This window comes from Suricata suricatta, chromosome 8, assembly GCF_006229205.1.
Source record: "Suricata suricatta isolate VVHF042 chromosome 8, meerkat_22Aug2017_6uvM2_HiC, whole genome shotgun sequence".
Taxonomy (NCBI): domain Eukaryota; kingdom Metazoa; phylum Chordata; class Mammalia; order Carnivora; family Herpestidae; genus Suricata; species Suricata suricatta.
Window position 1 is genome coordinate 133,239,724 of NC_043707.1, and position 15,874 is coordinate 133,255,597.

The following is a 15,874-nucleotide window of genomic DNA, read 5'->3' on the forward strand; positions in this document are numbered from 1 at the left end:
ACACAGAGACAGACACTGAGCTTCCCGCCTCTAAGCCAGGAGCCTCTTCGCAGACTCCGCTTTCATTCACCTCCCACTCCTTTACTTCCTCTTAGAAGTTCTCCTGGATTGAAGGGAGGTAACGTCTATCGGCTGAAATCAACCTGCTAGCTAATGCCACTTGGTGACAAGTTCCCACTGAGCTCACAGAGAAAGATCGATGGTATCCACTAACCGGCACCCAATCAGGTGCTGGGCACCACGTAGGTGGTGAATGAATGCATCAGACCAAGAGTCCCCGGAGAACAGAGTGGGTGGGACATGGGCTTGGAGCCCCTCTTCTACAGTTATCTGGAAAACTTGGCCCAGAGAAGGCAGAGGCTGGGCCAAGGTCACACAGCACATGGGGGCTTTGAGGGAAAAGCCCTTGGCCACATGGAGAGAAGAGAAAAGGGAGCAGCGGCCAGCCGTGGAGGGCCCCGCCCCGGGGAGCAGCCCAGCCTTGGGCCAGGACCAGGCCTTCCAGACTGCGCTCTCTCAAACAATGGGGAGAAGTGGCTGCCGGAGACGCACCCCCTTCCACCACGGCTGGACAGAGAAATCCAGAATAAAATACGGATTTTACTCTCCACGCAGTGAGAAGCCATTGAGTGATGCGTGGGGATTGCGGACTGGAAGGGGTGAGGGCTGCGGGCAGCAGAGCAGGCAGGAGGCTACTGCAAAGGGCCAGGAGGCAAGGGAGGCGGTTCGCAGTGGGGGGGACACAGGGCAGAGTCGAGATCGTTCAAGTGGGAGCGGCGTGACCAGCCCACTGACTGGGGGCGGGGGGGTGGTGCCGAGGGAGGATACTTGGGAGTGACTCTGGTTTTGCTCTGTGCAGATGGGAGGCCATTCACAAGCTGAGGAAGACTGCAGGGGGGAGTATGTCCCGACGGCAGCGACAGCAGCGGATGGAGCCCAGCCCCACCACACCCTCCGCACCCACACTCCTCACCTCCAGAGCCCAGGAACCTCTTGCCATCGGATACCGCGGGGTACTTGGCCTCCAGCCTGCGGTCGGGGTAGATGAGCGCCTCAGCCGAGAACACCACCTGGCTCCTGGCCTGCCGGAACTTCTTCAAGAGCTCCCGGGGCCCCGATGCAAACACCACGTCGTAGCTGCGGCCAGCGCCGGGGGAAGCAGGGCAGGGCAGAGGTGAGCAGGGGCTCACGAGGGCACCTTCCCCCGTGCCACCCCTGGGCCACGCCAGGGGAACCGCCTCTGCCCTGGCCCGCAGCGTTTCCACCCCGCCCTGGGCAGAGATGGTCCCCATCTTGTGCTCGAAGCATGGCCCCCCTCACCTGGGCCCCTGGCCTGACTCACCACCAATGGGAATGATCATTTCTGGGCTCACTGGCCCCCTCAAACCACAGGCAACCTGAGCTAGAGCGATTCCCCGTTCATCCCTGATATCCTGCAAGGGCCTCATTCTAGAATATTCTAGAATATTCTCTCTGCTGAGGGGCCCTGCACAGGAAGCCTCCAGCCACCTACCTGTCTGTGAAGAGGATGACCAGGTTCTCCTTATCTACGTGCTTCTCCAGAGCTTTCTTCAGCAGCCGAACCTTCAGCCCACCGCCCGTCGGCGTCCCCTTCTCCCCATTCCAGTCCTCCCCCAGGCCCAGCGCCTGCAGAGAAAGGCCCCTTAACATGGGCTTTTGGTACAGAACTATCTTGCAGCCAAAATCCCACCCCCGCCTGCACAGTGAACATCTTTGCCTCTGTCTGTCCAGCACCTCCTCCCTCACCTGTGGGGAAGTCATTCTACACCGTGTGTGAGGCTGCCCGGGCTCTGGGGGTTGGTGGTGGGGGGAGGGGGGTCATGGGACCACACTTGGCCAGTCAGTGTCCCGCCCTTCCCTCAGCCATGGGTTTGAGCATGTGACCTAAGCATGGCCTGTCAGCGTCTTTCCTGGGACTGTTCCGTTCAAACTATGGAGGGGCTGTCTAGTTCTGTGGAGGTTGGGAAGCTGGGGCATGTGGGTCTGTGACTGGTGGCCATCTTGCCACCACGTAGGGAGAGCATGTCTGCAAAGGAAAACCAACAGAACCTAGAGGTAGAAAGACAGAGCCCTCATCATGCAGCTTGAAGCCCTAGATCCAGCTACGCCTGAAGTAACCCTCTGCTTCAACCTGCATTCATGTGACCTAAACCGTTTTCTTCCTGGTGTATTGCCACTGGATTGCAAGCTGTGTAGGCGATGCCACAGTCTGTCTTGTCATCATTCCAGCCCCAGTGCCTACCACTGTGCCTGACAGAAGGAGGCACTCAGCACACTTGGCTAAATGGAGGAACGTATCCCTGCAGGGCTCAGCCCCCATACTGCACACAGAGGACACCAAGCGGACTGGGCATTGGCCTCTGGTTCTTTAGAGCGGTGTTTATACGGATAAGATCTCCAGACTATGGCCTCCCCAAATCCCCTGGTGGGTATAAATGCTGGTTCTCAGGCCCTGCCTTCTAAGCCAGCCGCACCCCCCTAGCATGAGCATGGCCGCGTAGCCCAAGTGTCTCACTTTCCCCACGTTCCCATCTCTGGCATTTTCCAGACTTTCTTGCTTTTCCTAACTCCTCCTCACCTTCTGGGCTTCCAGAAGCTTTCCCAGGGGCCCCAGTCGGTTTGGGAAGGGCAAAGTCTTAGCTCCTGGGCTCTCCCGCTACCCCGTGGCTGTCCCGGCCCCTTCCCCCACCTCTTACCTGGATCTTGTAGTTGAAGAACTGGCCTGAACGCTTGAAGCGTCGGAACCCCTCGGTCTCCTTCGTGGCCACTGTGAGGACTAAGAGGTTGTCTGTAGACAGAGGAGGGCATGGAGAATGGGAATGGAGGATGAGAAGTGACAGGCAGGAGGAGGTCACGTTCCCAGATGTGTCAAATCCCAGCAGGATGTGTCCTCCTGTCCATCCACTACAGACAAGGGCCCGGGGCCTGGGTAGGAAGGACGTGCCGAAGGTCACTCAGCTGGTTAATGATAGAGTGGGGACAGAACATGGGTCTCCCGGACTCTCCTTCGGGGTTCTGCCCCCCTGGGAACTGAATGGCGTGACAATGAGTGTCCAGAACCGAGGTGTCTGCCCCTTGCGTTGTGGGGCTGGGTCTCTCTGGATTTAGGGCGCTGTGGCCTCACACAGGAGCGGAGGGAAGGGGCTGGCCCTGCATGCTGAGCACCAGGGGGACCTCTCTGGCCAATGCTGGACGCCGGTCCAAAACGGCCACTGCTCTCCGTGCCTGCACCCAGGCCACATGCTGCTAATCGATCCCAACAGTCCTTCTGCCAATAGGTGAGAACCTACGAGTTGACCCTGAGTGGAAATGGACTTGAAATCCTTAGCTCTGGCCAGAACAGCTGCGCACTACCTTACCAAGAGACTTCTCTCAGGCTCTGGAGCGTGGCTTCACCTCTGCCATTGGACCTGCTGAGGGGCACCTGGGTGGCTCAGTGTCTGACTTCGGCTCAGGTCATGATCTCACGGTCCATGAGTTTGAGCCCCACATTGGGTTCTGTGCTGACAGCTCAGTCTGAGCCCCACAATCAGGTTCTGTGCTGACAACTCGGAGCCTGGAGCCTGTTTTGGCTTCTGTATCTCCCTCTCTCTCTACCCTTCCTTGGCTTCCGCTCTCTTGTGCGCGCTCTCTCTCTCTCTCTCAAAAATAAATAAACATTAAGAAAAAGCTACCCAGGGGCACCTGGGTGGCTCAGTCAGTTAAGCGTCCGACTTCACCTCAGGTCATGATCTCATGGTTCGTGGGTTCGAGCCCCATGTCGGGCTCTGTGCTGACGACTCAGAGCCTGGAGCCTGCTTCAGATTCTGTCTCCCTGTCCCTCTGCACAGCCCCCCCCCCGATTCATACTCTGTTTCTCTTTGTCTCAATAATAAATAAACATCCAAAAAATTTTTTTAAAAAGCTACCCAACAGATTCTTAGTGCAATCAGAGTTAATAATTGACTTAAGAAAATCATGATTCATCAAAAACGAAACAAAACAGAACCTGCTGGAAACAATTCCCCAGAGACTAACTCTGGATGCCCTGGGGAAGCCCCTTCCAGATCACAGTACAGAAGGGGCGCCTGGCTAGCTCAGTCGGTAGAGCATGCGCCTCTTGATCTTGAAGTTATGAGTTCGAGCCCCACAGAGGGCTAGAGATTACTTAAAAAAACAAAACCAACAAAAACAGGACAGTAGTCATCCCTTTGTCCACAGGAAATGCATTCTAAGACTCCCAGTGGATGGTACCTGCCACTCCACAGGTAGCACCAGACCCCATATACACTGTTTTCTCCTATGCGTATGTATCTGTGATAAAGTTTAATCATAAATGAGGCACAGTGTGGAATTAACAACAGCGAATAATAAAACGGAACAATTATAACAGACTGTAATAAACATCCCGTGGATGTGGCCTCGCTCTCAAAATATTTTACTGCACCGCACTCACCCTTCTCGTGATGACGTGCGATGTAAATGCCTACACGACGAGACAGAGGGAGCGGAATGACACAGCACGGTGACAGTTAGGCTGGAGGATTATCTGCTTCCGGACCATGGCTGACCGTAACTGAGACCGCGGGTAAGGGGAGGCCCCTGCTACCTACTTCAGGGAATGCCAGACGGATTCAGCGACATCAGGCCTGTAAAACCCTGTTGGACGCCGGCACAGGCTACAGAGCTAGGACTGGTGCTGACCGGTGAGGGGCAAACACCCCGGCATTCAAGGCTTTCTCTGATTGGCCCAGTGATATACTCCTTCCCCCCATTGAGTGGGCTCTCCCCCAGCCCGGGGTCTCACCTTGCTGAGCTCCTCCCATCCTGCCCCAGGTCTCTCCCTCTCTACCCCTTCTCTAATCTTCCTCCAGGTCCCAGGGCCAGTGACAGTGACACCCCTTCCCTGCCACCACCTCTATGAAGCCTTCTCAGATTTCTCCTGACCTCTCTCCTGCCATTAGAGGTAGGATCCCCCCGCCCACCACCATCTTTGTAGCACTCATTACTGTTTCATGGGGTCCAGGACATAATGCTTTTCTGGGTGAACTGCCCAAGAGGCCGGGCTAACACAGGCAAGTAGGCCTTCCCACACCTCCCCACCCCCTAAAAGCAAGAGGAGCCTGGGCTGAAAGAACAAAGGCAACCGGCTTGGGCAGAGCTGGCTGAGCTGGGCAGGCTGCTGGCCCGAGAGCAGGGGGCAGCTCGGAAGGCTCTGGCAGGAAGCCACTGGAAGTGGGCCCAGGGACCTGGGAGGGAAGGGGTAGATTCCCTAGGCAGGTATGGAAAAGGGAGGCCTCACCACCTGACCTTGGGGGCCAGGAAAGAGGGGTGCTGCTCACACTTGAGGAAAGGCTCCCCCAATTCTTGCCAGGATGGTTAAGTCTCCTTACTCAGGGAGTCACTGGCTCTGAGGCCCTCTTGTCCTTGGCAGGGAATGCTGGGGACAGAGAGTGTCACATTTCACATATGGAAAAAGCCTGTGTGTGTGTGTGTGTGTGTGTGTGTGTTAGGTGCTGGATCAGGGCTCTTGAAGTCAGGCTGCAGTGGGAGGGGGGAGGGGGGCGTAAGCATCTCAAGGCTCCTTTCGTGAGTTCCCTCCAGCAAAAGAATGGCAGCCGACGGCTAACCTTTACCAGACACCTCTGGCACGCCAGACTCGGTTCTAAACACTTTACTCTAACTCCCCACTCTACCACTCACGGCTCGAAACCTAAGGCTCAGAGATGATGAATCACTTGCCCAAGGGAGCCAGGAAGTGGTAGCACCAGAATGGAGACAGAGAAGTCTGGACGCAGAGTCCCCTCTCTTCACCTCTGCACGCACTGCCCAGGCTTGGGACAGTGACCGCCGTCTGTCTCTTGACCTGTCTGAAGACACCCTAGCTGAGACAGAGGAGGACACAGAGGTCCCAGGCTATATTGGGCCCTCCCCACCCACCCAGCTGGTCTCTCCTCTGTTTTCCAGGATGCTGTCAGGTGCCCCACGGCAGCCTTAATAAATCTAGTGGCCGCGGACTCCAGAAGATCTCCCGGTCCAGAGGGCCCCAAACCTGCCTGCATATCGGCACCACAGGGAGTCTGTGAATTCCAGGACCAGAGGTCTGAGACGGGCCCAGGAGTCTGGATTTTTCCTACTCTTCCCAGGTGATTTCTGATGTCAACCGCATTTGGAAACCTCTGATCCAACCCATCGCCTGGCCTGACTCTGGGCTCCAATGCAGGGGCCCGGGCATGGGTCACAGCAAGAGAACTCAAGGCAGACCCCTCCCCCAAGGGACCCTGGCATTACCTCTCAATGCCCCCCACGAAAGCTGCCTCAGTGAACCCAGCTTTTGCCCCACTTCCTTGTCCTGCCTGCACAATTCTCTCCTCCTTCTCCTAAAGAGTCCATGCAGGTGATGCACCAGTACAAACATGCTCCTTGTCCCTTCTGCCAGGCCAGGCTCACGCCTTTATTTCCTTGGCCTCCCTGCCCCTCCCTGTGGCTGGGACTGACTGTGACTCAGGATGTCTGGTGTGCACCGTCTGGCCTTAGGGAACATGGAGGGAAGATGACTAGTAAGCACCACCACTGACTGAGCCCTTACTAGAAGCCACATACTACGTGAAGTGTTTTACAGTCATTATCACATTTAATTATTGACATCCCATGTGGCAGGTGATATTTCTAACCCACCCCCAACCCTTCTATAGGCAGGAAACAGAGGCACAGATAGTCTAAATGACCTGCCGAAGGTCACAGAATCCTGAAGGGAGAAGGGAATGAGCTGGAGTTCCAAATGTCCGTGTTCTTAACCTCACCATTTCTCTGTCCAGCATCCTGGGAGGCTGCAGACTGACTTCAGCATTTCCAGCTGCCCTGCCCCGGGCACCCCCAACGTGGACACTCGGCTGGTCATGTGGCAGGCAGCCAGCGTGCAGGGCATGCCACAGGGCGTCAACGTGGAGGGTTTGGGGCACGGCACCAGGGCTCTGCCCCCTGCTTTCTCGCTGGTCCAGCTGTCCCGCCTGGGGCCAAAGCCAAGGTCCGAACAAGGCCCGCCACCCAGGGCCCTTAGCCTCCAAACCCTGGCTTTCCCAGATAGATGGGCTGGGATCCGGGATCAGAGGTGAGAAAGACGCAGCAGAGGAGAATGGCAGACAGACTGCTGGTGAGTAATTTAGCCTCTCTGTGCCTTTTATCTGTAAAATGGGGTTATAACAATAATAGCAGTACCTTCCTCCAGGGACTTTCGTGAGCACCGAATGAGCTACTGTCTGTGAAGTGCTTACTTAGCACAGTACCTGGCTGCGGGCCCCTCGCGTCATAGAGAACATCCCCAGAGAAAGACGTGTATGGCCCAGGGCTGCCCTGGGGGTCAGGGATGGAGAAAGGCCACCCTCCTGAGAGCAAGAATGATGGGGAGAGGCTGAGCCCGGGGGTCTGCGGGAAGGTGGACCCCTCTCGGAGGTCCAGAGAAAAGGCTGGGAACACAGGCTGGGGTCACTGGCCGCACTGCCAGCCCAGACTAGGCGGTGGATGGCTCTCCAGGGCACCGTTGGGGACGCACCCAATCTGCTCTCCAAGGAGATGGGAATGAAGCCCCTCCCCTATTATCCCTGCTCACCCCAGGCTTGAATGGAAGCCACAAACAGGGTGCCACAGAAATGCAGGAGTTAGAGATTCCCAGCGCCCAGGAGCCATGCCTCCTTTCTGCCCCCTCAGGCCTCCTCAGCCGCTCCCCCCACCCCCCATCCAGCGGGGCCTGCCAGACTCCTAGGACCTTTCCATTCCCTGCATGGAACAGCATGACCCAGGACCCCCACCCACGCCCTGCTGACTTCCCAGAGCCTTGGAACTCAGCAGCTGTCTGGCTCCAGGCGGGCCCTCCCTCTCCACGGCCAAACCAGGGCCCGCAGGGACAGGCGGGAGCTCAGGGAGAGAGCAGTGATCAGCTAGAAGCCTCTACAAACGGTAGAAAGGACCGTGGGGTATCTGGACTCCATTGCTCCCCAGGCCTATGGGAATTTGCTTGTTTGAATGTTGCCTTGTTGATCGTCTTTTTCTGTCCCCCACATTGGTCTGGGGTCTCCCCTATCATAGGACAACGTCTCCTTTCTCAAGCATAGGGCATTCTGGGAGCAGCGGGTTGCATGTCCCCCTACAACATTGGGTATCTACTGAGGTGAGGAGTTCTGGGTCCCCCCTGCTAAAATTGGGAGCTCCTGAAAGTGAAACCCCCATCTTTCTCTCCGTGTGACAAATCCACGTGTGTTTGGGTACAAGCTGCCAAGAGCGCCATTCCTGAACCTGGCGCACTGGAACATTCCTTGACAGGGGAAGGGAGGGGCTGGCCTCTCTGGCTACAGGATATTCTACCCTTCCACTCTGTCCTAGCCAGCAGGCTGAGGGTCCCACCTGGGCTGGGCCTGGGAGAGTTGAGCAGGGGCCTCCAGCCAGCATTTCTGTGTAACAGCCACCCCCCCACCCCCCGCCCTGCTAATCCAGACAGGGGTCGACAGAAATGAGCAGTGGATCTGAGTCCCAGTCCACAGTCAACTCTACCTCCAAGCATCTACTGCAACCTGAGACCAGGTGTTTAACCTTTGGGGACCTCAGTCTTCCTATCTGCAAAATGGGCTAAAGATTCCTTCCTTATTAAAAGGATCTGAAGGAAGTAAGGGAAGAAAAGGGCCTCAACCTGAGACGCATTTGACATGAACTCCACCTTGGCAATCTACTATCTACTTACTATCTAGTCCACCAATCTACTATCTACTTACTAACTTGTCCACCAATCTACTATCTACTTACTATCTACTAGGTGCTCCACCTGGATCATTTCAGTAACACACTCAAAGCTGCACCTTTAATGGGGCTACCTTCTGTCTACTCTGTCCCCTCCCATCACCTGCTGGGGGCAGGGCACTCGAAACCTTGTCATCGATTTAGAGTCCCAACTCACTTCTGTGGGCTTCGTTGTGAAAGCGGGAGTTTCCTCTCTTCCAATGATCCGCTGTGGAGGGAGCCCACATCAGCAGAAGCAGAGGAAGAGAGCCCCAGGAGACAAAGGCTGTTATGGGCCTCCTAGCTCCTGGCCATGGTGTAGACCCAGGCCACAGGCCTTTGGCACACACCACCAGCCCAGCCCTGTGCTCAGCACCTCCATCACTGGATTTTTTGGACCTGCTTTACTACCTTGCTGGGTTACTCCAGGGAAGCAGACAGTGCTGCGTCCACGAAAGAAAATGTACAGGCCAGGCACTGAGCTGAACCCTCACCAGGAGGCTTCATCTCATGAAATCCTGGTCAGAGCGCTAGGACTCAGGTACCATTGCCCCCACTTTGCAGGCTAGAACACCAAGTTTCGTGGAGATTAGTCACCACAGGCTTTACCGCTAGGCGATGCGTGGCCTTACACACAACCTGGCACAAGGGAGGTACTAAGTAATGGTGGTTCCCATCCTCTCCCCTGGTGAGGGTCTTCTCCACCACCATCCTGTCCCCTCTGACTACCAGGTTCTCAAGAGGGAGGGCAGAGGAAACAGGGCACTATGGTTGGTGTGGCCAGTTCGGTTCTGCTTTGCTGGGGTTGCCCACAGTCTATGCTCTCCTCTGGGCTTTGAGACGTTCAGCAGTCAGCCCTGGAGGTGACCCAGGGAGCAGTGCGGAGGGAAGACAGTGGCACCGACTCAGAATGCTGGGGTACACTCTGAAATCCAGTCTGCCTTGGGGCCCGAGAAGGAACACTAGACACGGAGTCCAGCCGGTCAAGAACCAACGACTCTAGGGCTGGACAACCCTGGGCAGTCACTGCACCTGTCTGACCCTCAGTTTCCATGTGCAACCTGGAGAGAGTGAGACCCACCCGGGGGCAGGTGCACCGCAGACCACAGAGGACCGATATGACAGTGTAAATAGCTCTGCCGTGTGAGCCACCCATTCGACTCCCCATTGCAGTGGCTGTACTGCCTAGTGTCTCTGAGCCCCACTCCCAAATCAGACACATCTGGGTGTCAATCTGGTTCCAAGGCCCACAAGCTGTGTGATCTTGGGCAAGTGAATCGACTCCGGGACCTTAGTGTGCCCAGCTGGAAAGGGGGTAATAGAAGAACTCGCTTCCGAGGCTTGAGATCACACTTAACTGATGGCTGGCCCATCGGAAGTGTTCCATGAACGGTAGTCATTGGCATTACTATTAAGAGAGCTATTATGACTTGGACCTCGGCTGTCCTTCCCTTCCTGGCTGCACGGACTTGGGAACTGCAGCCCCAACAGGGGAAGTGATCTGTCCGAGTCACCAGCCGGTCAAGCGGCCGGAACCTGGATCCCCTCGGAAGCCCAGGCCTCCGGTGCAGCCCAGTAGCCAGCAGCCCAGTCCTCCCGGCCCCCGGCCCCGGCCCGCGCCCTCACCCTCCGGCTTGGCGTCGCCCTTCGCTTCGGCCAGGGCCAGGAGCAGCCAGCCCAGCGGGGCCAAGAGCAGCAGCGGCCGCATGGCCCGGGTCTGCAGACGTCCAGCCGTCCCCGCGGCGCTCGCAGGCTAGAAACTTCGCGACGGGGCTGGCGGTCCGTCTGCCACGCACGGGACCCGCCCCGGGGGCGGTGTCGCACCGCCCTCTCCCCCACCCCTTCCCGCCGCCCGCCCGGGGGAAGGGTTTTCCAGCAGCCTTGCCCGAACCCGGGCCTCTCGGAGCTGGAGCGGCTGCAGGGTCCTTACGCCCGCTCGCCCTCCTCCCGTTCTTCCCTGGGGCTTCTGTATCGCAGGAAGCGGGGGACACGGGGGTGTTCAGGGCGTTCAGGGCCATCCACACCCCTGGAGAGACCCCACCCCCACCCCCGGCTGCTGGAAGCGCAGAAAATGCATCACCATCCACCAAAAAAGGAAATAATTTAATCCGCCTTTACGTCCCTGGGCGGCAAACAGAACCGCTGAGCCAAGGAAGGTCTTGCTCTGAAGTTGCCTTTTAAGTGAGTGAATGAAAGAAAGGAAGGAACGAAGGATGGAGGGAAGGAAGGGAGTTCGTTTAGTTAGTTTAGTGAGAGTTAGTTGAGGACCTCCAAGGGCTCCTGGAGCAGATGTCAGCCAGGGGCATCCAAGTCTGGGGAAAGAAAGACATCCTCCCTTCCTAGGAAGAGACCATCAGACAGATCTGGAAGTCTCTTTCTGGCAGATTAAGCTCCAGAGGGGTGGGTGGTGAGTACAACTCTGGGTGCGCAGCACCTCCCCCCCGCTCCCGCCCCCGCCCCAAACCCTGGAGGGGCAAAGGGTGGCGGGAAGAGACATGTCTTGGATGTTGATGAACAACACAGAGTAAGCCATGAGTAGGTGCTGGGGGCAAAGACAAATCAGTACTCTAAGGCTGCTTCAGCAAGAGAAATACTCTATCAATATAAGTGGACATACAGTGTGACCCCCCTCAGTAAAAATACAGTCTCATGAATACAATAGAGATAGTGCTTAAAGCAAATGACAGGCAAATGTTTACAGTGATTATTTCCAGGTATGGGATTGTATATATATTACATATATTATTTCCTGGGAGTTTTATTTGTTTGTTTTTAAGGAGGTTCCATGCCCAGCACAGAGCCCAACATGGGGCTTGAACTCACAACCCTGAGATCAAGACCTGAGCTGAGATCACAAGTCGTATGTGGACGCTTAACCAACTGAGCCACCCAGACACCCCTAGTTTTACGTTCTTATTTATATTTTTCATTGCTTTTATAATTTTTTCTTGCAATTAATATATCTTATTTGTATAATCCAAACAAAACCAACATGTGTTATTGTTGGAAAACAGCTGCAGTCCGTGGGCACCTTGGAGATCATCTCGTTGTACAGAGATTTATTCATTGCACAGATGGTAGAAGGGAGCACCTAGGGACCTAGTAGCCCGCTCAAGGTCACAAGGCAAGTAGAAGACAGATGCATGAGTGCAATCCAGGTTTTCCATCTCCCAATTGGGACCTAGGACAGGCAGGGAGCTTCTGCAGCTGGAGACAGGATTTGGTGCCAGAATCCACCGGATGTTTTTGAATTCAAGAGGATACAGGCTGAAGTTCCAGATCTTTCGAGATGGAAAATGGAGGGACGGGGAGAGGGATGGAGAATGAATGTATGTTGCCTGGCTCAATTTACAAAGCTCTTTCTTCTTCTGTGTTCACAACAGCCCCGTGAGTCAGGCAGTATCCTATTTGTGAAGTAAGGAAACTGAGGCCCAGAGAAGTGAAGCGACCCTGCTCAACATCACCCAGCTGATGTGGGACCACAGTAAGGGAGGCGGCTTCAGAACCTAGTTCTAACTCTCCATTTGCTGGGACCCAAGGAGAACCTCACGTACTTTGGACAGAAAAAGCCCTTGGACAGTGGGGATCCCCTGGTCCACATACCCAGAGTCATTGTAAATCTGGAGAGGGAATCAATCTGGGAGGCTGCTGACCTCCTCTGGAGAAAGGATTCACCCTGGCGAAGCCTGCCCTCCATTCCTTCCGTATCTATTTCCTGCTCCCTTTGCCAGATTGCTAGAACTTGAACATGGTCCAAACTTCATCCAAAAGCAGAGTCTGTTTCCTTAGGCAGTGATGGCTGCTGCCCAGATGTTACTGCTAGTACGTGCTACACGTGTTGTGCTCAGTTAAAGGCACAGGACTTGGCTTTCCTGGGAAGATGCAGGAAGGACAGCTGGCCTGGAGGGTGTGTCTGGTGCCAAGGCACTGGGGCTGCGTGTCTCGTTTTCACTATCTTCTTTTTTTTTAACTTTTAAACATTTATTCATTTTTGAGAGTGAGAAAGACAGAGCAAGAGCAGGGCAGAGAGAGAGGGAGACACAGAATCTGAAGCAGGCTCCAGGCTCAGAGCTAGCTGTCAGCACAGAGCCCGACGCAGAGCCCGAACCCACAAACTGTGAGATCATGACCTGAGCCGAAGTCGGACACTTCACCCACTAAGCCACTACCCAGGCAAACCCCCCAAGCTGTTTCCTTAAGTGAAAATAGAGAGATACAAGTGTATATTACATGCTCCAATTTCTGTGAATGGAAAATAGCAATAGTTGAGTCTAGGAAGAGGAACAGATGAATTGGGGCCCCGAGAGAGGAAGACTTCACCTGTCACCTTACAGCACATTTAGAATTTTGGATCATGTATGTGTGTTTCTTGATTCATGGTAAAAATAAATAGCAAATGGTTATTTTAAGCCAGGCCATATGCAAAATGTTTCACATGCTTGTGTCTCTTGAGTCTCACGGCAGCCCTACTTTGTTTTATTTATTTTTTAAAATACTTCTTTTATCTTGAGAGACAGCATGACAGGAGAGAGGGAGAGAGAGAATCCCAAGCAGGTTCTGTGCTGTCAGTGTAGAGCTCAATGCAGGGTTTAATCTCATGAATCTTGAGATCATGACCTGAGCTGAAATCAAGAGGCGGATGCTTTACTGACCGAGCCACCCAGGCACCCCAGTCCTAGTCTATTTTATCATCCCCATTTTATGAATGGAGAAGCCCAGGGGAGCTAGTTGGCTTGCTAGCAAAGGGTAAGGCCGACATTTGAAGCCCAGAGAGCCTGAGGTCAAGGTCCTCTCTCCTGACTCCTGGCTTTGTTGTAGCTGTTACTTACCCAGGGCTGTGATTCCCCTAGAGGGGTGGGGGGTGGGGAGGGTGGGTGATTTGGGGTGGGGGGTGTTGAGAGTGGCAAGGGAGTTAAGAGCACAAATAATGAGGCTTCCCCTGACCCAGGGGTCTGCTTCCAGGAATTGCTCCCCCTGAAACACTCACATAAGTAAGCCAAGATCTACGTCTATCTATTACACAGTTGTTTTTAACAGCCAAAATAATTATGTGGCTTTACATTTATTGAACACTCACGATGTCTCATGCCCCTTGCACATCTTGCCTGCATTAACTTTGTTATTCCTTAAAAACATAAGACACAGGGGTGCCTGGCTGGTTCAGTTGGTGAAGTGTGCAACTCTTGATCTATGGATTGTGAGTTCAAGCCCCACGTTGGGTGTAGAGACTACACAAAAAGTCTTTAGAAAAAAAATATACAAGAGGCAGATTCTCTAGTCTTCCCCGTTTGACAGGTAGAATCAAGCCTGGTCCTGTCCTTTGCTCTCACCACACTGTGCCGCCCAGGCACTTCTGCCTTCCCGAGGGGATTGGCTGGATCTGTCTTCCTGACTGTAGGTCATGGATTCCTGCACATCTATGTACATATTCTGTGGGGGTTGTGAACTCCAGGTGGAAATTGAGAATTGTGTTTATGGGGCTGCCCGTCTGACTCTGTCAGAAGAGCATGTGATTCTTGGAGGTGCCTGGGTGGCTCAGTCAGTTGAGGACTTTGGCTCAGGTCCTGATCTCACGGTTTGTGAGTTCAAGCCCTGCATTGCGCCAGCGGCACCCTCTGTCCCCCTGTCTTTGCCCCTTCCCTACTGTGCTTTTCCCCAAATAAATAAATAAATAAATAAATTAAATTAAAAAGAAAAAAAGAGGATGACTCTTGATCTTGGGGTCCTGAGTTCAAGTCCCATGTTGGGTGTAGAAATTAAAAAAAATAAAATAAAATAACTAGGTGTGCCTGGGTGACTCAGTCGTTAAAGCGCCCCACTTCAGCTCAGGCCATGATCTCACAGTCCATGAGTTCAGGCCCAGAGTCAGGCTCTGTACTGACAGCTCAGAGCCTGGAGCCAGCTTTGGATTCTGTTTCCCTGGCTCACTGCCCCTCCCCCACTCATGCTTGGTCTGTCTCAAAAACAAATACACATAATTAATTAATTAATTAATTAATTAAACTTTTAATAAAAATGTTGTGTTTATGCTTTGATAATAGCCTTGAAAAAAAAAGGTAAGCATACTTGCAGGGCCGCCTGGACAGATACCTTCTCACGGGGTGCTGGCACTTCCCAACGCTCTGCAAACACATGTGTCCGCTCACAGCCCACAAGAAGCCACCTCAATTGACCAGTTCATTTTCAACAACTGAGAAGCACTGTCTGCCTTTGGAATGTCCTGAAACCAAAGTGAAAACAATCGCTCCATTGTCCGCCTCTGGGCTCATACTGAAATTTTTTCCCCAGAAACAAAGCAAAATTTCTCTTTGGCATGGATGATTCCCAATTTAAAGGCGTTTTCAAGTAATGAGACTTTGGTGTCTTATGTTATTTAATAAGCTGAAACTCCGGGTGACATCAAGAAGATGACGTGGTGTGGTAGAGAAATGAGACAGCCCAGGGCGGGATCCGTGTCTCCGTATGCCGATCTGGAAGAGGTGTCAACGAAATATTTCATAGAAAGTCTAGTTTACAGTGGTTTCTGTCTCTCTTCTTTTCTTTCTTTCCTCTCTCTCTCTCTCTCATTCTCTTTCTTCTTCCATGTACTAAGGATTTTTTTTGCAGGGAAAATCGTCATTTTCTTTTTTTTTAAATCGTCATTTTTATAGAAAAAAGTTAAAAAATTTTTTTCTTTAATCTAGGGCTGTTGAATCCATCAGTAGCAAACTCGGCCTAACACGTGTTCAGCTTGGCCGGCTCAGTGTTTTTTTACAAGTGAGCTGGATGCTCTCGCGCCTCCACCCCTCCCCCAGACCCCGGCCCTCGCTCGGACTTCCCTCTGTAAGCAGGGCACTGGTGGTCTAGCCCTGCGGCTCCGGGCGGGTCCTCGCCGTGACTCCGCCCCCTCCTCTCCGCCCCGCCCCTGCCTCTTCCCCCCGCCCTTTCCTTTCCCCTGTGTCGCAAAAGAGTCGGTGGCGCTTGACGGCCGGGGCTGTTTGACGGCCGGAGGCAGTCGAGAGGGAGGAGGAAGCAGCGGTGGCTGCTGCTGCTGCTGCTGCGGCTGCGACGGGGGCCGGGGTGGGCGTCGCGGTCCGGGCCGGGGAGTGAGGCGCGGGCGGCCGGG

General features: G+C 54.2%; 1 protein-coding gene across 1 annotated transcript in view; it reads right to left on the reverse strand.

Annotated features, from left to right (window-relative positions):
* PLOD1 (procollagen-lysine,2-oxoglutarate 5-dioxygenase 1) overlaps nucleotides 1-10,548 on the reverse strand; it is a 28,345-nt gene extending 17,797 nt beyond the window's left edge. Inside the window, exons 1-4 of the mRNA XM_029945910.1 lie at nucleotides 10,396-10,548; nucleotides 2,718-2,809; nucleotides 1,514-1,647; nucleotides 961-1,137 (exon numbers count right to left, since the gene is read on the reverse strand). Coding sequence (XP_029801770.1) covers nucleotides 961-1,137; nucleotides 1,514-1,647; nucleotides 2,718-2,809; nucleotides 10,396-10,477 — 485 coding nt within the window. The 5' untranslated portion in view covers nucleotides 10,478-10,548. The remainder of the gene's footprint in view (nucleotides 1-960; nucleotides 1,138-1,513; nucleotides 1,648-2,717; nucleotides 2,810-10,395) is intronic.
* Between the last annotated feature and the right edge of the window lie 5,326 nt (nucleotides 10,549-15,874).